This window comes from Hippopotamus amphibius, chromosome 5 (genome assembly GCF_030028045.1).
Source record: "Hippopotamus amphibius kiboko isolate mHipAmp2 chromosome 5, mHipAmp2.hap2, whole genome shotgun sequence".
In the NCBI taxonomy this organism is placed as follows: Eukaryota; Metazoa; Chordata; class Mammalia; order Artiodactyla; family Hippopotamidae; genus Hippopotamus; species Hippopotamus amphibius.
The window spans coordinates 65,419,128-65,441,192 of NC_080190.1; the positions used below are offsets into that span (position 1 = coordinate 65,419,128).

The window sequence follows — 22,065 nt, forward strand, 5'->3', positions numbered from 1 at the left end:
GCCCAGCGGTTACATGTGCAGATACCTGAGGGGTTCTTTCAGCTCCCAAACCAAATGCAGGGCTTGAAGTCAGTGTCTGTGGGGAACTGGAGCCACACGGCCCAGCTAGCTGGGGACCACCCCAGATGGCTCAACCCACCATTAAGTTGTAAGCAGATGTGGATGATGCAGATGACTGAAGACATAAGACAGGGCCCTGGCCCTGAGGAACTAAACATGTGAGTTCCAAAAGCTCCTTTAAACAGGTGGTACCACCACTCCTGGTGGAGCTACCAAGGAAGGTGCTTGCAGCTGAGCAGCACTGCTGCTTATCCACGTCTGTGAATTGGTCCTACTATCGTGGTCACACAACCATTTCACTATAAAGGGACGCGTTCTCACCAGCAGCCGGATTGGAGCTGCTACCACCCCAGTAGGTATCTTCACTGTGTGCCTAAGTGAACAAATGAACGCAGTCATCCACGATGATTAAGATTTGGGACATTTTATTACATAATTGCTTCTTAAGAGATTATTGCTGCAATTAGGAAGGGAGCCTTGAGATGGCGAAGAGGGAGGTTAAAGACAGAAAAGACCTAAAAGAGGCAAGTACCATTTTCCAAGTATAAAACTGGTCATATTAAAAGTGACATGGCAGCATAGTCACATGACTAATTCTAACCCACAAACGAGAGTACAGTTTTTGCAGAGGCCAGTGTGACATCTGCTAGCAACAGGATATCATCAAGACACCCCACCCCCCTCTGCCAGACTAGGTGTTACTGATGTGCACGGGTACATACTGAGTAGAAAGCCCGCAAGTGTTAAGTCAGACTCATGCTCGTAATCATAAATTAACGTGGCAACAGCAGGTCCCTTTGAAAAACACCATCACCACCTGTAGCCCCAGCTGCAATGTCACAGCGCGCGCAGAGGAAGGTCCCGGGGAGACACCGGAAGCAACACCACACTGTGCAGGGCATGTGCTTCTCCATTTTAGCAGCTGACAAACACAGTGGTGCTGGGTGGTTCTGGCTCCCTGGACTTCATCCAGCACAATGAACGCACTGGAGATCCAGGGACGGTTCACGCACAGTCTCTCTCAGCAGGTGCCTAGCAGGTCAGCAACCAGGGGCAACGCGACTCCCATGTCCAAAGGATCTCAGCCTCTACCACAAACACACCCCAACCATCTTTGGAACCCACAAAAGACAGAAACACACCACACCAGCCCTGCAAAGACATGGCCTGCTTGTCAGAGTTACTGCGGAGGAAGTACAGAGCTGAAGAACACTTCAGACCAACGTGCCAAGGAGCTCGGGGAAAGTCCAGGCGTTGTGGCTCTCCTGGCCAGCATTCCCAGTGAAGGAGACTAGAGGAGACCAGCCTGAAGAGGCTGAATATTCAGGAGTCCCTGAGAAAGGTAGCAGAACAAAGGAACATTCCTCCTGACTTACCCCTACCTAGATAAAATCCTCAAAGGCTGAGCCCGTTCCCCTCGAGCCTGGGTCAGGAGTAGCCTGTCACCGCTGAGGAAGAAGGCACACGGTGTGTCGTCATCGGAGTAGGACAGTGGCTCAACCTAGATCAGGGCCCCGCAAGGGGGGCAGAGGGTAGGAAGTGGGCGCAGGGTTGGGTCCTGTCCCTGCGCCCCCCTGAGCAGCTAGTCTTAATTGAAGGAATCCTAGGCCTTAGGCCACAACTGACACTTGCCATCATGTCTTCCTAATCCAGAAAGTTTATCTCCTCCTAGCCAGGGCCGAGGAGCATCCCGTACCTGAGGCTTAACGGCCGTCGTACGTTTGGGCGCTGAATGAAGGGGGAAGGGGCAGGAGGGACACAGTGATGGAGAGAAGTTCTCCTTGCCTTGGGGGCTCTCTTGTGCTCTCCTCACACCCACCTTGGGTAAGTCAAGGCAACTTGTGAAGGTGCTTTGAGCTGTTCCTTCAGGCAAACAAAAAATAAACACACGTGATGGCTTAGAGCGGCAGGAGGGGAGGACTGCTGCCAACTCTGGTGACACACGTGGATGCGGATGCTCATCCCGCTCTGATCCTCAGAAAAGTACAGAAAAGGGTCTGGTTCCAGTCATCACCAGCTCAGGAGAGGGTCAGGTGTCCTCTAACATTGCCAATTCAGAGAGGCAGCACCAGGGCCAGTAAGTCCTAGATTCTCTGAAAACTGCATCCTCTCGTGTTTGGAGGATGACAGCCAGGTATCCCATGGGGACCACAAGCACAGACGAGGACTGGCAACCGCTCCAGACCCTGCCTTGGTAGATGGAGCAGGCAGACCCGCTTGACCACGCCAGCCCCGCACAACAGCAACAATGGCAGCCAACCCGTGTCCTCAGAAGACAATACAAGCTGCAGCAGAAGGGACTCAGAGACGACTGGCCACTCACAGGGGAGGGCTGGAGAAGCGAGCCCACCTCAGCCCACCGCGGGGAACGTCAGGTATGGATTGCTTCCTGTCTGACTAGCCCATCTGCCCGAGCCTATCTCGTAAACTAGCCCAGCATCCCTAAGGAGTCAGAACAGGTCAGAGCTACCACACCGTGATTAAGTGAAGCTGAGAGCAAGAGAGGTTAGAGAAGGAGATGGTTAAAACAAGTCCCAGGGTAACATTTAGAACAAGGGCCAAATAATTATGTCATGGAATCCTTCGGGGTCTTCACATTAAAAACCACAAAAGGATGGAAACAAGAACCCTGAGGATCAAGCTGTCTCATGGTCTGTTTCGCTGTACTCTACGGAGCAAGATCAGATGTTGAAACCGTGTGGCCTGTCCCACACCCCGAGAACCTTCTGAAGGCCAGACGCCCCTCGGGGCTACGGAGGCTCCCCGCTCAGCGGGGTTTTGGAGATCCATTCATCTGGCTGCCCTGAGTTACAGCGTCTGTGCTGAAAAGGCTGTCCAAGAAGACGGAGGACAACTCTGCCACCAGGTTCCTGTCGACGGTAGCCTGGGCCATGCCGTAGATCGCACCCTACAAACCCAGAGAGTGTCGTTAGAGACAGGGGGTTGCGAGCAGTGGTTGTGCACGCCTTCTCCCTGTCGTTGCCTTCCCTGTGCCCCACCCCGCTCCACTCGCAGCCCAGGCACCATTCTAGCAGAGAGACAGCTGGCATAGGACGTTTTTCACAGGCATTTGCCAGTCTGCCTTTCTCCCCAAAGAATGATTATCCTGTGGGATTTGGTGTAGAAGATTCCAGAGGAAAGAGGTTTATTGCCTTTCCTGTGTCAAAATTTTCTTTTTAAATGGACACCACCTGCCATTGTACAGCACCTTCAAATTTTTAAGGTGCTAATTATATTTAACACATCTCATTTGAGACTAAAAAACCCTGGGAATGGGTGAGCAGAGATCATCGGTTCCAATGAATAAGGAAAGGGGTTTGTGGATCAGGGGCTGAGGCGGGAGCAGACGGGCGGTCACCTGATTCTTTCAAGCCCACCAACACCACCTAAACGTCCACAGGAAGAGAAAACCCCAAGTGTCCCTACCATTCCTGTGGTCTTTGCTTTCGGATTCTTCATGATTTGAGTGATGGATTCCCGGATGTCCTTTAGGAACTGTATGGCTACCCGCTTACGGGTGTGTACCAACGTGATGCAGAAATGAATGCTACAGGAGAAGAAAGACAAAGTGAGATGAATCCTGGAAAAAGAGGGGGAAAAAAAGTTCTGAACTCAAGCAGCCCCAGATACAGGCATTTACTGGTTGCTTTACTTGTGACACGTGTAGTCAAATAGCTCCCAGTCCTGGACATCAGGGCTCTCAAATACATGGGCTGTCAAGTGTGGGCTGGCATGAGGGCTTCATGCCCTCAGCGTGATCAAGAACCACCCTGATAAGATGAATACAGCTGGCTGTCCTGTCCCGCCCCTCCCCTCAGAAACTGTCCACTGCTGTTCCTTCAACCATGTGGCAATCCATGGGATGCTTTTATCTTAGGTGATAAACCCTCGTGGGGATGGGTGCATATGGCTGGGGTCTCGAAGGACTTCAGGGCAAAGAAGAAACTGACTCCCCCAGAGGGAGACAGGTACAGAGGGACTGTGAAGAGGAAAAAACAGAATCCAGTGGGACTGACAGTGGAACCAACATGTGAAAGGACTGGGGGGGTGGGGAGGTGCATGGAGAATCCTGAGAGACCTACTCTGTTGGATCGGCGTGTTTATTTAAAGGCATCCTGGAAGATTAGGTTAGAAATGCACATGAAAAGCGACAGTAGCGCACCTGAATGATTAAAGGCCCTTGATTTGAAGCCCTCTGGAAGGTTCTGAGCACCATACTCAGGTAATGAGAGCACGTAAGGATGGGAGAGGACAGAGCCCAGAAAGAGAACGGGGGTGGGGGGTGGGGGGTGATCTCATGACCGACCGCTCGTCCTCAGGCTGTCACCTCATTTGCCAGAGTTTAAAGCTAACAGTCTTGTCCCTGATACTGAATAACTCCAAATGGCAAGACATCCTAACAGATACTACAACTGTACGTCAGCACTTGGTAAGAGCTGCCACTAACGTCCTGGGTGCTGGCAGTCACTCTCTATACTTCAGGTCACCTTGCTGCCCAAGTTCTTCAGCAGTCAGGAGCAAAGGAAGCGTCTTCAAGCTCACCTGGGTGGGAACTGCAACTGATTCAGACTCCAGCCCTTGGCACTCATCAGGTTGAATAGTCGGTAGATGTCAAAATCACAGGAGCCCAGAGCAATGACTGACAATTGAGGATTCCCGAAAACAAAGATGCCTTTGATATTTTCCAATCTTAAAAAGGAATAAAAAGGAAATTAGGCCATGTACATTCTTCTGGCCATTATCTCATGTCTCCCTTATAATAGAATCTAATAACCTTTGGGGCTTGAGTTTTCTCATAAGGTGGCTAGACTGAGATCAGTGATTCCTAAATATTACAAATATTCAAAGGCCCAAATCCCACTAGATCCAATGAATCAAGACCACTGACTCCTAACCTGTCTGCCCAACTCCCAAATTATGATATGCCCCCAAGGGTATCTAAGGGATAAACTATGTACTTTTTTTAAATTCTGAAAAGTGATCCCTCCATCTCTCCTTAAAAAGCCATCCATATGGGCTTCCTAGATGGCACAGTGGTTAAGAGTCCGCCTGCCAATGCAGGGGACATGGGTTCAATCCCTGCTCCAGGAAGATCCCACATGCCGCGGAGCAACTAAGCCCGTGTGCAAAAAAAAAAAAAAAAGTAATCCATGTAATTCCCTAAAGGAAGAAATGGTACAGCATGTCTCAGCAGACAGCTGTATCAGGACCAAACGCAGGCCCTTTTCAAATAAGCCATGCCTACTAGCCACTTTCATTCATCCTCAAGATCCTGAAAAGACATCCCCATCCTGGTAACACACAGAGAGCCAGGCAGGTAACACATGAAGAGGTATGTTAGACAAAGCATGCAGCCTGGTTCTAGCCTTAACCCTAGATTTCACCACCCATTCTGTGTGCCCCTCTCCAATTCTTGTCTTCTTATTCCAGTGATTCTCCAAGTGTGACTCTCAGACCAGCAGCATCAGTGCCCACTGGGAACTTTCAGAAATGCAAATCCTCAGACTCCCCTTCCAGACCTACTAAGTCAGAATTCTAGGAGTGGGGCCCAGCAACCTGCATCTTAAGTCTTCCATGTGATTAGGATTCAGCCTCAATTTTGAGAACCACTGTCTTAACCATTAAGCTGTACGTTAGCACTTGGTAAGAGCTGCCAGTTCTTAGGACATCCTTGGAGACAAGACGGCCTGCAGATGAAGCCCAGATGTGACCTCCAAGTCACAGCACAGTAAGGGAGCTTATCCTCCCAGGCCAGCACCACACTCCTAAGCTGCAGGGCTGGAGCTATGGGCGCTTGGCCTAGCAGTTGCCTTGAGCCTACCAGCAGACAAAGCAAGAGACAAGGCAGAACCCCAGCCTTCCACACATACTCTGACTTGAGGAAGCGAGTGGTTTTGATGATCTGCTTTGTAGCTTCAATGTAGCCGTTCTCACCGAAGTACATCAAGGAGGCCCAACAGGCTGCACTAATGCCACCAGGCCGTGAGCCCGCAATGGCTGGGGAAGCGTAGATGCCGCCCTGCCAGTCTGTCGCAACGAAGAACTGATAGTGCCTGTACTTCTTGTCAGAGTACAGCACCACCGAAGAGCCCTTGGGGGCGTAGCCATACTGAGGGGAGAAGCAGACAGATGAGTGCACAGTCCTGGCATAGCGGACCTGCCCCAGAGCTCTCGCCGTGCAGATTCCCCCTTGTCTGTCAGTTTCTCTGTGTTCCCACTCACATTAAGAGTTCCAGCTTATTTACTAAAGAGTAGAGGAAACTTCAGGGATGGGGTTTTAATTCTCTGTTTCAGAAATGAGGAATCTTCTGAGGCCTAGGAAAAACAACGTCTTGTCCAGTTAATGGGTTTGCTTCCTGTGTTTCATCTAGCATGTGGTTTTCCTTATTTAAAACAGTACCCCAGGGCAGTATGTCAGGATGGAAGCAAAGATAAATTTCCACTGGAAGCCAGGAAAGGATGGAATTCAGGCCACTTGGAGCAACTAAAATCACGATCTGACTCCCTTTCTATATTTTTTTGCTTAGTATTATACTTCCTTCATAAGAACACCATGGTGCTCAGAATCTAGAAGCTCCTTAATCCAGCTTTAAAATGAACTACATATTTGACCAATGTGCCCCCCTAATTAACTCACTGAAGCTAACATGGAACTGATTTTACCCCCTGAGCCACACAAGGATGGACAATAAGAAAAAGGGCAGTCTGACGCGGTCCACTGGGGGTAGCAGCCATGGACATTTCAAACCTTTCAAGCCAAACATTCCTGAGCACGTAAGTTCACCCCTTTTTCCAAAGGACTCATCCACTGATAAACTCCAGTCACTCAGATGCAGGAGCCCCAGAAGCATGGGGCCTACAGCACTGACATACCTCCTCTTAGGAATTCTGGTGTCAACCTCACCTCCTTCTCCACCCCAAGGATCTCAAGGCTTCAGGGAACCTCTGTATAAGAGCCACTACACTAGCATGTCCCTGTTACATACAGTCACTGGATACAGAAATTCTCTTAGCCGTATGACACAAAGATAATAGGTTCCTTCTCACTACTGCTTGTCCTCTCTCTCACCATACCCTGCTGTGTCACTATACCTTGTCATCTGAATCAGCTGGCGTGGTGAGAGCAAAGAGCCAGACTTACTTTTATATTAAATGGTGGAAACTAATGCTTTAGCTGATTTATTTTGTTGATAATAGTCAAAATAGACATGTCTACTTTGATTAACATGTGGTCTCCTCCCTTGCTTACCTTATGAGTATCAGCTGAAATGCTGGTCACACCTTTCACCTGGAAATCAAATGGCTGCTCCAGTGGGTACCCAGCTTTCTCCATAAAGACGATGAGGAAGCCCCCCAGACAAGCGTCCACATGAAGAGGTATTTTGTATTTGACAGCCAGCTAGTTTCAAAAACCAAAGACCACAGAGAATATCATTTATAGCTCTGTAACAAAAACTTTGCAAGACATGGGTAGAAAGGTGGGATCTAGGCCTACGGCATTATGTACTGCCTTCCATGTTTTAAAAATCTGGCTATTTTTGACATTCTTAATAAAACTTGTCTTTCAAATGCAGTTAGCCTTCAAAATAGTTCACCTGAAATGTGGTTTCTATTTTATATTTAAATATGCAGGACCTCAAACTCACTGCAAAATCAAGCAAGAAATGAGCAGCACTCTGATTTAGGCCGGAGGGTCCTGCTCTAGTAACTGCAGGACGGGGAAGGAGGGAGGGGGGCTCTGTGGCAGCACGGTGGGTCAGTACCACCCTCTGGTAGGCATGCCTCTCAATGCAGATTATTTCCCTATCTGAATCAAAATGCCAGTACTAGTTCAGAATGTCCAGTTTAAACAAAGGCTTCTTCCTTGTGTTATCCCCTCCCCCACAGCAGAAGCTAGTCACTTTCAGGGGCTTCAGCAGAGCTGTGCAGCAGCTTACCACAGGGTGGATGAGAGCAGTTCACCACCACTGGGCTAGAATCTAAATTCAGAATTGCTTCTTTCTGCCAAGGACTACACCACTAGATTCTACGTTAAAATCTCCACCTGACTGCCTAGTAGTCCACGTCTCCCCACATACCTTGGCCACTTCGGGGACAGGATCTATCACACCATGAGGAAACTGGGGGGCAGAACACACGAGCATGGCAGTGTTCTTGGTGATGGCTCTTCGCATTGCCTAGGGGTTTAAAGTTGAAAAGAAAGTGAGAAGCCACACACAATTCCTCTTCTCTTCTGCTGCCAAGAGCCATCTAGGGTACCAGCCTGGAGTCTCAGTTCCACTAGCACCCCTGCGTCACCTCTCCAACCTGGAAAAAGACCACTGCTCCACTGTGGTGGCTGAATACAAACATTGGGGGAAAACAGTCTGAGAGCACAATACGAAAACAGCAAAATCACTGTGAGGGTGAAAAAACATACTAGGCTAAGAGGCAAAAGAGCCGAGTGGGAGTCGCGGCCCCACTGATTAGCAGTGAAGCCTTGAGGAAACTATGTGACTTCAGCCAGTGTGTTTCCTCATCTGTGAGCTGCGACAGCACTAACAGCACCTGTGACCTCCCCGGGTCGTCAATGCGACTCTGAAAACTACAAAGTTCCTCTACATAAATGCAAGGCATAAAAATAATTAGAATATTGCTAAGGCTTAAAGAATCCTGCCATTTGTGACAACGTGGATGAGCTTGGAGCACATTACACTAAGTTAAATAAGCCAGACACAGAAGGACAAGTACTGCATGATCTTGCTTATATGGGGAATTGAAAGCAAACTCATCGATGCAAAGAGTGGAACTGCGGTTGCCAGGAGCTGGAGGATGAGGGAAATGGCGAGATGTTGGTCAAAGGGTACCAAATTCCAGTTACGCTAGATGCGTAAGTTCTGGAGATGTAACGTAGAGCCCTGTGACTATGCTCAACAACACTGCACTGTACACCTGAAAGCTGCGTACAGATCTGCAGGGTGGTCTTAAGTACTCTAACCATGAACAAAGAAAAAGAAAGAAAATGGTAACTATGTGAGGTGATGCAGATGTTAAGTAGCTTAATTGTGATTAATTCACAATGTATACATATATCAAAACACAAGTTGTAGCTTTGCGCAGTGGCAGCATCATAGCCAGTGAGCTTTACCTGAGGTGTGATTACTGCTAATTGAAAACACAAGTTGTATACTTTAAATATACACAATTTTTTACTTGTCAATTCATTAGTTAAAACCTCAATTAAGGTGGGGGGAATAATGCTAATGCTAATAAATTGTACAGTTTACTTCTAAACAAATTACTATTACAATGGCCACGGTACTAACTCAGGCCAACCGAAAACAGCAGTGAGAGTCTTGGGGCAAGTTAGTCCCGGCTTATTTTACAGACAGAAGAGAAAGTGATGGTGCTGAAGCAAAACTCAGGTCTTTAAAGTCTCAAGTTAGTCTCATCTTCCTATTAGAGTTTATGAATCTATGAAAAGACTGAAGCTGCAATGACTCACCACTGCCAGTGGCAGTTTTTGCAACTCTGGCTGCTACAATCAAAGGCATTCCAAGCCTATCTGTGTGTGACACTGGAAGAAGCCCTTCCTGCTTCTCGCAGCCCCAGACAGACAACAGCCTTTCAGAGGAACTCACCCGAATGTCCACCTCCATCATTTTGTTCAGTGGAACCCGTTTAATCTTCATCCCAAAATAATTGGCAGCTTTGTCAAATGCAGCATGGGCACTCTGGGGGGCTACACTAGAGGACAGGGAAAAAGAAAATAGTGACATTCAAATCAAAACAGGGCTCAAGAGGGACTTCCCTGGTGGCGCAGTGGTTAAGAACCTACCTGCCAATACAGGGGACATGGGTTCAAGCCCTGGTCCGGGAAGGGAAGATCCCACATGCCGTGCAGCAACTAATCCTGTGTGCCACAAGTACTGAGCCCACATGCCACAACTACTGAAGCCCAAGCGCCTAGAGCCCGTGCGCCACAAGAGAAGCCACTGACATGAGAAGCCTGCACACCGCATCAAAGAGTAGCCCCTGCTCGCTGCAACTTTCAGAGAAAGCCGGCATGCAGCAACGAAGACCCAATGCAGCCAATAAATAAATAAATAAATACATTTTTTTTAAAAAAAGAGGTTCTAGAGATAACATGTGGTGATTAATTCACAATGTATACATATATCAAAACAGATTAGCAGCTAATCTGAATCACCCGGAATAAACTTCTGATGATTTTTACTAAAATTTTTTATGAAGTGTTTATATTGTTTTACTTTTCTTTTTAAGCATAAACAAAGAGAGGTCCACTGATTTTCTAAAGAAACCTTCTCCCTACTATTTAGGAAATCATTTTGGTAGCAGGATGATCTCGGACGTAATGCCACATGGAGGGATCCCAAACATAAGTCAGGGCTGATGGGTAAAAGATAAGGGACAGGGAATTTGGATCAGATCAGTGTGAGGTCGTGCCTTCTAGTTGCCTATCTTATGATGGGTACCTCAGTGAGGGGCAAGCTTCCTGACACAACACATGTTCAAGCCGAAAACAAGATTGTTTAGCAGGGATGTTAAAGTAGTAGTCAAGCATCAGATCAATGGTCTTCTCCATCTCTGAAAGACCATGATCCTATGAAAAATGAAAATCCCCATTTATCCTACATACTTTGGAACAGCATTTCAAATAGGATTGAAAAAGGAAACCAAGCCATTGGCTTTCAGACTTCCCTCAATTACTCTACTCTTACAATTAATCTGTTCCCTTTAAGGGAGAAAAACTGCTATCACTGAGTAAGTACCAAGCATCAAAGATTTGTGCATGAAGAAAGATGGCAGCCTGACTTACTCTCTTAGGCTAGGTATGAATCACAGTATAAGATCACGTGCGACAAACCCTTAGTCACTGACACTTGTGGAAAAACATTAACCCAAAAGATATGGTATAAATACACCATACAAGAAGGGGATCTAGAGGGGGAAAAAAATGCAACCAAATACCAAAATTATGTCCTGGGGGTGGCAACATGGGTAAATCTCAAAGATTTTTAAAATTTTCCTCCCAGAACACAGCTGTCACACTGAAATTTTCTTAGGGAGCACCCCAAGGCAAACTATTATATTTAAGTAACTTACACTGAACTAAGTAGAGCACTTTCCCTTAGGCTCCAGATAAACTTATAGTATCACAGAATTCAAAGATGTAGTCCTATAACTCTGTCAACTTTTAGAAAAAGGATCTTGTTCTTGCTTGCAGTATACACTATGTATAAATTTAGACGGTTGGGAAAGGGAATGACCTTCAATATTAACTAGAAGATCCACTTAGGATTTTGCTGAATGTGAAGGATCATGGTCAAGGACATAGGAGGTGGGGGGAAGAGGACTGGAATTGCCAGAGAAAGACAAGAAGCAGAAAATACATTGTCAGGCTGTTTGATGCAGCAGTACTCCACACAGACGAACCTAAAAAGGGAAAAATCCAGCCACACATACAGTCAGCCCTCCACATCCCTGGGTTAAACCAACCAAGGCTGGAAAATATTCGGGGGGGCAGGGGAAGTTCCAAAAAGCAAAACTTGAATTCGCTGCATACCAGCAACCGTTTATATAGCATTTACATGTTACGTATTCTAAGTAATCTAGAGATGATTTACAACTATATGGAGGCTGTGGATAGGTCATATGCAGATACTACACCACTTTATATAAGGGACCTGAGCATCGAGGATTTAGTATCCATGGGGGTCCTGGAACCAATCCTCCATGGATACCAAGGGACCACTATACATACATTTCTGGAGTTTTGATCCCATTCTCGAAAGCCAGTTCCCGATAAGCTTTGCAGGCCATCAGAATGCTTTCTGTCCCCCCAGAGGTCACCTGTAATAAAAAAAAAAGAGATGCCATCTGTGGTAGGGAGTTGGGGATAGCTATCAGCATGCACTTCCTGCCTTGATCTTGAGGGTATCTGATGCAGAAACACACGAGCTTTCAGATGCATGTTGCAGAGCAGACGCTGCTGTCTTCCAGAAGGAAAATTTGACTTTATTGGCTAAGCCCAATCTTGGTTCAGGAGAAGAATAAAAACTACTAAATGATTATAAGCTCCACAGTGTATGAACAAATGCACATCTGCCCAGATCCCACCTGTGCACAGTCCACTTACATTTCTGTTGTTTTTCCAGTTGCAGAGAGCATAGGGCATTTTACCCCATCCAAAAGCATCAGGATTACTGACTTTGATTTAAATTTGTAATGCCCATTGAAGAATGTGAAACTGTGAAGTTACAACTCTAGTCAACTATGCAATACATTAGAAGACCAAGAATAGACACTCGGACATTCCAAAGTAAACTTGTGGTTTTTGGCAAGTTTGAAAGAGAAAAGTAGAAGCCTCTACTTAGAGGTTTGTTAACTTACTTATCTGAAATCAAAACAAAAATCCTAATGTTTTTAAAATGAAGAAAAATGTTTTCCTGAAGCTAGGCCTAGCACCTCTGACACAGGCGAATTTCTTTACCAGAGTTGATACAGAAATACTCAGAGGTCATTTCGTTCATCCTGTTTTCCTCTCTGGACTACAGACTCATGAAGGCGGGGACCGATCTGTTCACGACAGTATTCCTGGCACCTAGCTAGTAGCTGACACCTGCCAGGCCCTCAATTAACATTTCTTAATGTCTGATTTGACTTTCAGTAAACCATGACCAATACAGGCTTGTCATACCCATCTGGCTATCCTGTGATAACATCTGAGAATGAAATCATTTCAAAACAAACGGGGGAGAAAAAGAGCCATAGCACTGAGCTAGGTGGATATTTCCTTAGATTTATCATCTCCAAAGATTCATACTATCTTAGAAAGCTTTTCCATTTTACAGGTAAGAAAACTGAGCCCTGAGGGACTAAGTGACTCACCCAATGTCATCCATCTTTTGAAAAAAGTAAAACTTCTAATTTTCATATTTAGTGTAACTTAATATGAGATGAAATGAGAAGTGGTGACTAAAATTTCCTAAAGTAATATCCACATATCAGACAAAAATACCATAGGATACAAAATCCCAGTGGTCAGGAGCTCTATGGAAGATTAGCTGAGAGAAGTCAGTCATTTTGTAATTGAGGAAGCCTTCACGGAACATGAGACCACCACCGACACAGTAAGGCACTGACCTCGGGCACACGACCCTTGTTTGTAGGTACCTGCATTTCTCTGCTTACAGTTGAAGTCAGCACTGCAAACTGCAGCATGTCCTGTGGTCCAACATAAAACCTCAGAATATCACATGAGGAGCCAAGACAGTTGTGAAGAAAGCTGGGCAAAGGACCTAGTCCCCAGTGCACTGATCTCTCACTAAGGTCCAGTAATGACCTAAGCAGAAATGTTCCAAACCCCTAGTCACTCACTTCACATGTCCTATTTTCAGTCCAATAACTAATCCAATCAACATCATTATCTGTTAGGCAAACACCAGTGTACTTTGGACTGTAAAAGCAGGAACACCTAAATTCTACTTCAGGTTTTTATTTCTGTCCCCAAAGAGGTGTTCACATATGCTGCTACTCTCCCATTTTCCTCTATCCCCATACCACCACCCCTCCAAAATGGAAATCCAATTCTAAAGTAAGAAGACGGAGGCCTCAGTAACTACTTGTTATGTTAGTCAACGTCTTTCAACATTTTTTAAAACTCTCTAACATATGATATCTAAGTCAGAATACAAGAAAACAGGACCTACTTGGAAATTTTTCTTTTAGATACTGTTTGGACCTGATGGCATTTGCACAAGCCAAGACTGTTTCCCGTAGCAACCCAATTTCTTTCAGTATGTAAAGTCACCTCTCACCCATCCTGAGGCAAATGAAGCTGATAAAAGGAAAGGTAGTTTAAGGTTGAAGAATAAAGAATGAGAAGAGCTTAAAACCTTCGTTGGCAACAGGCTAAAGACTGCCTAGCCAGTTGGCTGTATCTTCTTGTTTCCTACCTCTGAACTCTGAACTTTCTTCACCAAAAGTGGTTCATCAAGAGAGAGACAGAGAGAGAGAGACAGGGAGAAACAGAGTAAAGAGAGAAACAGAAACTCACATAATCTCAGGGGTAATCAGTTCACTTATAACAGTCCAAGTATCAGAAGAGACTGGGGATCTGCCTGTCTTAGACTCTATCTATCCTCCTGACCCCGACACAGCACTGAAAAAGGTCCTAATGGGAGAGGCATGGTTTAATTGTAGCAGTGTGAAAAACCCCACAGAGCTGGACTTCTGGATTAAGATGGAAGACTAAAACTATTTCACAGATTTTCCTCTCCCCCAATATGTGCAAGAATGAAGGAAAAAAGCAGTTAAACCCTGCAATAATGGCACCCACACAAGGAAAGAAAGGGAAACTAATACAATAAATTTCAAACACTGGCAATGAGAAAAAGAAACAAGTTTCTAAAGCACAGCAAAGAGTAAAACACTGTTCCTAATCCCTCCTCCAAGACCTGGAAATTGTCCGGGTGAGTCAGCAAAACCCTGAGAATTCTCATTGGTACCTCCAGATCTTCAGAGAAGCAAATGGAGGGGGTTCCCTTAGCAGCAGATGAGTGGGTGATAAGACATGGCAGCTGGGGAGAAACAAGCAGCCTGGGGGAGAGACAACACCAGGACTGACTCTTTTAGGTGAAGACTCCAGGGATACAGGATGAGCTAAAGAAATAATCAAAGCCCAAGAGTACTATTCTCTTCCAACTAGGCAGAGTGAACTCTGGTAGGTAACTTTTAACAAAATCTCAGAGAAGGCCTAGATGTTCTAGGTGGAACAAAGCTTTACCCAAGCCTTGCCTCACAGACAAGAAATGACCCACCATGCATCAGAACAAACAGAACGTCTAGAGACGGTCACCCAAGCATGAGCCGAGATGAAAGAAAACGGCATGGTAACTATGCCAACATATAAAAAGAAAAAAAGGTAGCCTGCAAAATAAAGGCCAACTCAGGAGGTAACAACCTAAGGAACAGAAGGAAATTCCTCCTGTTTCTCACTACAGGACAACATCATAAGAACATGAATTCAAGAAAACAAGAGCTGAAAGACTGGACATTGAAACAACAGAAGGAGACCGCACACCCAAAAAACCAAAGTAACAAACGGCAGGACTGCAGAATTACTAAACACATTAGGAACAGCAAGGAACAGACTAAACCCTGCTGAGAATAAAAATATTGACTTAGAGGAAAGGTTTAAGGTACATTTAGTGAATCCAGATAAGAAAGACTGAAAGCTCAGTGCTGCTCTAAACTTGTGTCCATCTGACTAGTCACAGATAACCAAAAGGCAATCAGAGAAGAAGGATGGGCATGGGTGGAAATCTGTGAAATCATATTCGCTAAGAAAAGCTGAGTATCCTAGGAAAACTGTGGTGAATAGAAGATTCAGGGGGAAAGAGGCTTTCAAGCATACAAAGGTCTCCCACGTGGGAAAAAAACAATCATGGAACTTCTATTTCGAGCAATATACATTATATACCTTGTGTAACCCTCATACCTGAAACAACTAAAAGAGCCTGATAAAATATTAAAAAAATTTTTTACATCCACCACTGAGCCAACAAAGAAACACACTGAACCCTGAATCCCCAAACAAAGCAAAATCAAGAATCCTATAAGATAAGTGAGTGTCAAAGCCGATTTTAACTTTGAGGGTTACTGCCAACTCCTATATCTAGACCTCAAATTCCCACCTTGACAAATACACAGGAAATAAATTTAGGGCCTGCTCAAGGTAAGAAATCTAAGAGGGGATGGCTGAAAACACTCAGACTTCACCCACACTCTCAGTAGTACAAGAAATAAACCCCACTGGTACAGAAGAGGACAGCAAGAAAAATTGTTTTTCTCAACCCAGATTCTCAGAGTAAAGAAAAATAAGGATCTCTCAAGAATGCATGCCACGACAGCTTTTATTTGAGTTTGTGGTCTGAGTTCAGACTACTTCCATGGTACAAAACTATGAACTGAAAATCAGACTTAAAAACTGGTTCCAATGTGGCAGCACTTCCCAGCAACTCCCCTGTAACTGGCAGAAGTAAATACAGATCTTCTCTGGAGGAACTTAACTTCAATCTACGCCTCAAAGTTAAGTTTCCAGGAAAGTGAGTGACTCACAGGAAAATAAAATAAATCACAAATATAAGGATACAAGACAACACAAGTGAAACCAGCAGAAACAGACAGATAAGGCTCATGCATAATGGAATTATCAGACATAGAATATAAAATAATTATGTGCAGTATATTTAAATAAACAAAACATAAGCCAAGGAAAGGGACTACAAAGAACAATCAAATTAAAAAAAAAAAAAAAAAAAAGAAAAAGAACAAAACAGAATTCTCAAGAATGAAAAACACAGTAAATGACATTTAAAATCCATTCAATGGACTTTTCAATAAGTGGTGCTGGGAAAATTGGACAGCTACACATAAAAGAATGAAATTAGAACACTTCCTAACACCATACACAAAAATAAACTCAAAATGGATTAAAGACCTAAATGTAAGGCCAGACACTATAAAACGCCTAGAGGAAAACATAGGCAGAACACTCTATGACATATATCAAAGCAAGATCCTTTCTGACCCACCTCCTAGAATAATGGAAATAAAAACAAAAATAAACAAATGGGACCTCATGAAACTTAAAAGCTTTTGCACAGCAAAAGAAACCATAAAACAAGAAGACAACCCCTAGAATGGGAGAAAATATTTGCCAATGAAGCATCAGACACAGGATTAATCTCCAAAATATACAAGCAGCTCATGTAGCTCAATATCAAAAAAGCAAACAACCCAATCCAAAAATGGGTGGAAGACCTAAATAGACATTTCCCCAAAGAAGACATGCAGATGGCTAACAAACACATGAAAAGATGCTCAACATCACTAATCATTAGAGAAATGCAAGTCAAAGCCACAATGAGGCATCACCTCACACCAGTCAGAATGGCCATCATCACAAAATCTAGAAACTATAAATGCTGGAGAGGGTGTGGAGAAAAGGGAACCCTCCTGCACTGTTGGTGGGAATGTAAGTTGGTACAGCCACTATGGAAAACAGTATGGAGGCTCCTTAAAAAACTGAAAATAGAACTACCATGTGATCCAGCAATCCCACTCCTGGGCATATACCCAGAGAAAACCATAATCCAAAAAGATACATGTACCACAATGTTCACTGCAGCACTATTTACAACGGCCAGGACATGGAAGCAACCTAAATGCCCATCAACAGGTGAATGGATAAAGAAGATGTGGCACATATATATAATGGAATATTTCTCAGCCATAAAAAGGAACGAAATTGAGTTATTTGTAGTGAGGTGGATGGACCTAGATTCTGTCATACAGAGCGAAGTAAGCCAGAAAGAGAAAAAGAAATACCATATGCTAACTCATATATATGGAATCTAAAAAAATGGTACTGATGAACCCAGTGACAGGGCAAGAATAAACATGCAGATGTAGAGAACAGACTTGACATGGGGTGGGGGGGGGCGGGGCCTGAAGGGGAAGCTGGGACGAAGTGAGAGAGTAGCAGTGACATATATACACTACCAAATGTAAAATAGATGGCTGGTGAGAAGCTGCTGCATAACACAATGAGATCAACTCGATGATGGGTGATGACCTAGAGGGGTGGGATAGGGAGGGTGGGAAGGCATCGTGGGAGGGAGGGGATATGGGGATATATGTATAAACACAGCTGATTCACTTTGTTGTACAGCAGAAACTGGCACAACAGTGTAAAGCAATTATATTCCAATAAAGAGCTTAAAAATAAAATAATAAAATAAAATAAAATCCCAATGTAAGAACTAAAGAGTACATTACACACAACTAAACAGGGTATTTAATAAAACCCCTGCATATATCACCCACCTCCAACAATTCTCAACTCATAGCCCAACTTTCTTCTACCCTCAACTGCCCCAGCCATTGTTGCTATCAAGAATATCAACTGTTCTAGGAGCTTCCCAGGTGGCGCACTGGTTGAGAATCCACCTGCCGATGCAGGGGACACAGGTTCGATCCCTGCTCCAGGAAGATCCCATATGCCGCGGAGCAACTAAGCCCGTGCGCCACAACTATTGAGCCCATGTGCGGCAACTACTGAAGCCCACGCACCTAGAGCCCATGTTCCGCAACAAGAGAAGCCACGGCAATGAGGAGCCCGCGCATCACAACAAAGAGTAGCCCCCACTCACCGCAACTAAAAGAAAGCCTGCACACAGCAAAAAAGACCCAACACAGCCAATAAAATAAACAAATTTATAAATTTATATAAAAAAAAGAATATTAACTGTTCTACTAGTTACACCTTTACAGGTTATCTGTTTTTTCTGGCTGCTTTTAAATACCAACTAGAGGTGTGTCAGCCTTTCTCACTCTATCATTCATGTCTCTTTCTGTTTGTCTCTCTGGGTTTTATTCTGGTTAATTTTTTAAACTGTCTTGTTCCAAAAATTTGACTTAGGAACCATGTAAATATTTTACATGGTTATAAATGAACTTGGGCTCCTTGAACAAGTGGCTGATTCTGGGTCTGGAGCAGGAAATGTAAAAGGTGAACCTGGAATCTTTCATCAAATAAAAATATTTTGTCAAAAAAAAAAAAAAAAAAAAGAAGGAGGAGGAGGAAAGAAAGGAAGTTTTCAAAGACTACTTGAGTCATGCAAAAAGACCCAGGAGGCAAAATTAAGACGTTCCCACTGGCCGGAAGTGGGATAATTTGAGCATCAATCTAAGTGACAGCTACAACAGACCGATGCACACACAGTATTCTACAATTTATTTACCCCACTGTGGATAGACATCTGAATTATTTCGTTTTTAGCTATCATGAACAATGTTGCTACAAATATACATGTATCCTGATACACACATGTACTAGTTTTTCTAGAATATATCCCAGGTAGTGGAATTTCAGGGTGATAAGATATGGGTATCTTCAACTTTACTGGAAAAGGCTGTTTTTGTGGTTGTTTAGTCTCTTAAAATTTCACAGAGTCTAATGGCACAGGAGTGACCCACATACTGTAATTACACTGGCATCTCCCCTCTATGTCACCCCGTTTATCTAAATGCCATTAAGGGAACCCACTGCTAGGTTATGCTTGGTTCTGTTTTTAACAGTGTTGGAATTTGGGGGGGAAAGTGAATGCCAGGAGTACCTTGCATAAGCTGCAATTTAGTTTCTTCTAGAGAAGGTGGGATCAGTTTGTAGTACCAAATCTCAACAGAAGTCTATCCATCACAGTTTAGGAAAACTAACAAACATCTACTGGAAAGAACAGCTGAAAGAAGGAATCCTCATGTGTATCTTTAAATACACTGACACCCTCTTCCTTTATTTCTAAACCAACTGAGATTCGATTTATAGCAAAATAATAAATATCCAGCTCAGGTGAAACAAGTATATCAAAAAACTATGAAATAGTTTGACAAAATTATATAGATAAGTGGGTAGGTAGGTGGGTGGAAGAAAGGGAGGGAGAGAAAGAGGAGGAGAGAGAGCAGATGTGGCAAAATATTTACATTTAGTGAATTCAGGATGTTCTTTAAACTGTTCTGACAGCTTAATATAAGTTTAAAGTTTTTCAAAATAAAGACTGAAGAGAAAAAAATATCTAGAAGATATTTAACAAAATGTTGATACTCCATGAATTACAAAATCACAAGTAATCTTTAAAAATCTCTGTTAATCTGGATCTTCCTACAATAATCATGTATTACTTGTGTAATAAAATGTTTTTAATAAACTTCTATTTTAAACTAAAAAAAAAATCAGATTATAGGATGCCACTTGCATATACTTACACATCCACAGGAATCTGGTCCCCCATTGAACAGAGAACAAGCCATCCTCACAATCTCTGCCTCTATCTTACGTAGTCCTGGGAAGATATCTGGATGCAGTGGATTACTCCATGCAAAATCTCCATAAGCCTGCAGAGAAATGCAAGCAGACGTGAAGACCATTACACTGTATCTGAAAAAGAATCAGTCATCAAACAAAAGGTTCTAGGTATCAGACACAGCACTAGAAACTGGAAAAATGGTAAGATATGTTCCCCAGTCTAAAGAAGATTAAAATATAGTGGAGGAGACAGATAAGCATAAAAATTATTTTATAACGTGGTAAGAGAGGAAGTATAAATGTGGTTAAAAGCACAGACTAAAACACAAAGCAGGCCTAGTTTGAAATCTTAGCTTTACCTATCACTTCTAGTTGTGTAATCTTAGGTCAAACAGCCTCTCTGAGCGTCAATTTCCTCATATGCTAAAGGGGATAGTCACAGTACCTACCTGATGGGGTTCTAGCCATCAGTCAATAAGATGATACATGCGAAGCACTTAGTACAGTGCCTGACACAACTATTTTAAGTGCAATACCAGATGTACCTATGTACATGAGGGTAGGGGGTCTTAAAGAGGGAATAACGACATCCTGAGTGGTCTGATGGTGTCTGTTGAGTGGAACCTTAAGACAGGAATAGGAAATCATCATTTAGAACAGGCGAGAAAAGAAGAAACAATAGGAGCAAGGTGTACTCAGTAAAGAGAAAAGGCAGGCATTAGTGTTCATGTGGGAAAATAACAGGAATGGTTGAAAAAAATAGGTGGGAGCTGGCTCACGAAGGGACTCGTATTTTCTGCTGCATAAGCAGCTTGGGTTTTGTCCTGTAGATAATGGGAAGCCACTGAAAGATTCTTAAGCACAAAAATAAGGTAAGGGTATTATGTCAAGATACAGCTAAGCAAAACCTGTAATACTGAGTAAGGTATGTACAGTTTCACAGTTATAATAATCAAACACACAGACCTTAGAGATCATCAGTCCAATGCCAATTTTATACAACAAAGTGGGGTTTAAAAAGTAAATTTGATTAGAAATGGAAGAAGCTAAAGGCAATTCTAAAGTCAACAAAAAATGAGAATTATCTGAATTTTAATTGCGACCACTGCTTATTCTCAGATCATGTGGCTTGAGACTCAGGTAGTACAGGAAATTATGACCAAGTTTCCATCCCTTGTCTCTTCTGATCCCACAAAATATATCGTGTCATTAATAATCTCAGATGAGGGACTACCTTCCCTAGAATCTGCCTTCTACACAGGGTATCTATAAAGCCTGGAAACATAAGTAACGTTGTACTTTTTCACAGACTGAAGATGTCTTTGACAATATCATAGCATATTCACCTATGTCTGGGTAAAGAGACACTTTCTAAACCTCTTTAGTTTTATTTTAACAATAAACTTTCATTAAGCAATTTTTTTTAATTACAAAAATGAGCAGGAAAAAATGTAGTCATCTAAACTGGCAGAGCCACACACTCCCCTCAAGTAGTAGGCACTCACCCACCTTCACGAGGAGTTCAGTGAGCTCCTTCTCCCCACTGTACACCGCTCCGGAGGCTTTCCCTTCTTGCCACGAGACATCTGCAGAGAGAGGGAAGACCACTCGATCAGTAAGCAGGAGCCTTAGGGAAGACAAGTTCTAATAAAGAACAAATAGGAAGAAACTCCTCTGCGTACAAGAGAAAAAAAAAGGTGGAGTGGAAACTCAAAAGCGTCCTTACATTAAATCAAGAAAAAGAACTCCAATAAAGAGCTATCAGAGAAAACATGTAAAAGAATGAAATGAGAACACTCCCTAACACCATACACAAAAATAAACTCAAAATGGATTAAAGACCTAAATGTAAGGCCAGACACTATAAAACTCCTAGAGGAAAACATAGGAAGAACACTCTTTGACATAAATCACAGCAAGATCTTTTTTGAACCACCTCCTAGAGTAATGGAAATAGGAACAAAAATAACTGGGACCTAACAAAACTTAAAAGCTTCTGCACAGCAAAGGAAGCAATAAGAAAGATGAAAAGACAGCCCTCAGAATGGGAGAAAATATTTGCACACGAATCAACAAAGGATTAATCTCCAAAATATATAAACAGTTCGTGCATCTCAATATCAAAAAAACAAACA

The 22,065-nt window shown here is 43.6% G+C and overlaps 1 protein-coding gene and 1 non-coding gene across 8 annotated transcripts in view; one reads left to right on the top strand and one right to left on the bottom strand.

Moving 5' to 3' along the window:
* Positions 1-463: 463 nt before the first annotated feature.
* The window catches only part of SGPL1 (sphingosine-1-phosphate lyase 1), a 55,747-nt gene continuing 34,145 nt past the window's right edge, over positions 464-22,065 (bottom strand). For all 7 annotated transcript variants that reach the window (XM_057735773.1, XM_057735772.1, XM_057735775.1 and 4 more), the window contains 10 exons: positions 21,440-21,516; positions 19,891-20,019; positions 11,825-11,913; positions 9,681-9,786; positions 8,139-8,237; positions 7,310-7,459; positions 5,931-6,169; positions 4,603-4,749; positions 3,487-3,607; positions 464-2,968 (listed from right to left, as the gene is read on the bottom strand). In XM_057735773.1, the coding sequence (XP_057591756.1) occupies positions 2,828-2,968; positions 3,487-3,607; positions 4,603-4,749; positions 5,931-6,169; positions 7,310-7,459; positions 8,139-8,237; positions 9,681-9,786; positions 11,825-11,913; positions 19,891-20,019; positions 21,440-21,516 (1,298 nt within the window). In that variant the 3' untranslated portion in view covers positions 464-2,827. The remainder of the gene's footprint in view (positions 2,969-3,486; positions 3,608-4,602; positions 4,750-5,930; positions 6,170-7,309; positions 7,460-8,138; positions 8,238-9,680; positions 9,787-11,824; positions 11,914-19,890; positions 20,020-21,439; positions 21,517-22,065) is intronic.
* Positions 9,148-9,285, top strand: LOC130854623 (U4 spliceosomal RNA). Its single transcript, XR_009054075.1, has one exon. It is a non-coding gene; the product is annotated as a U4 spliceosomal RNA (small nuclear RNA).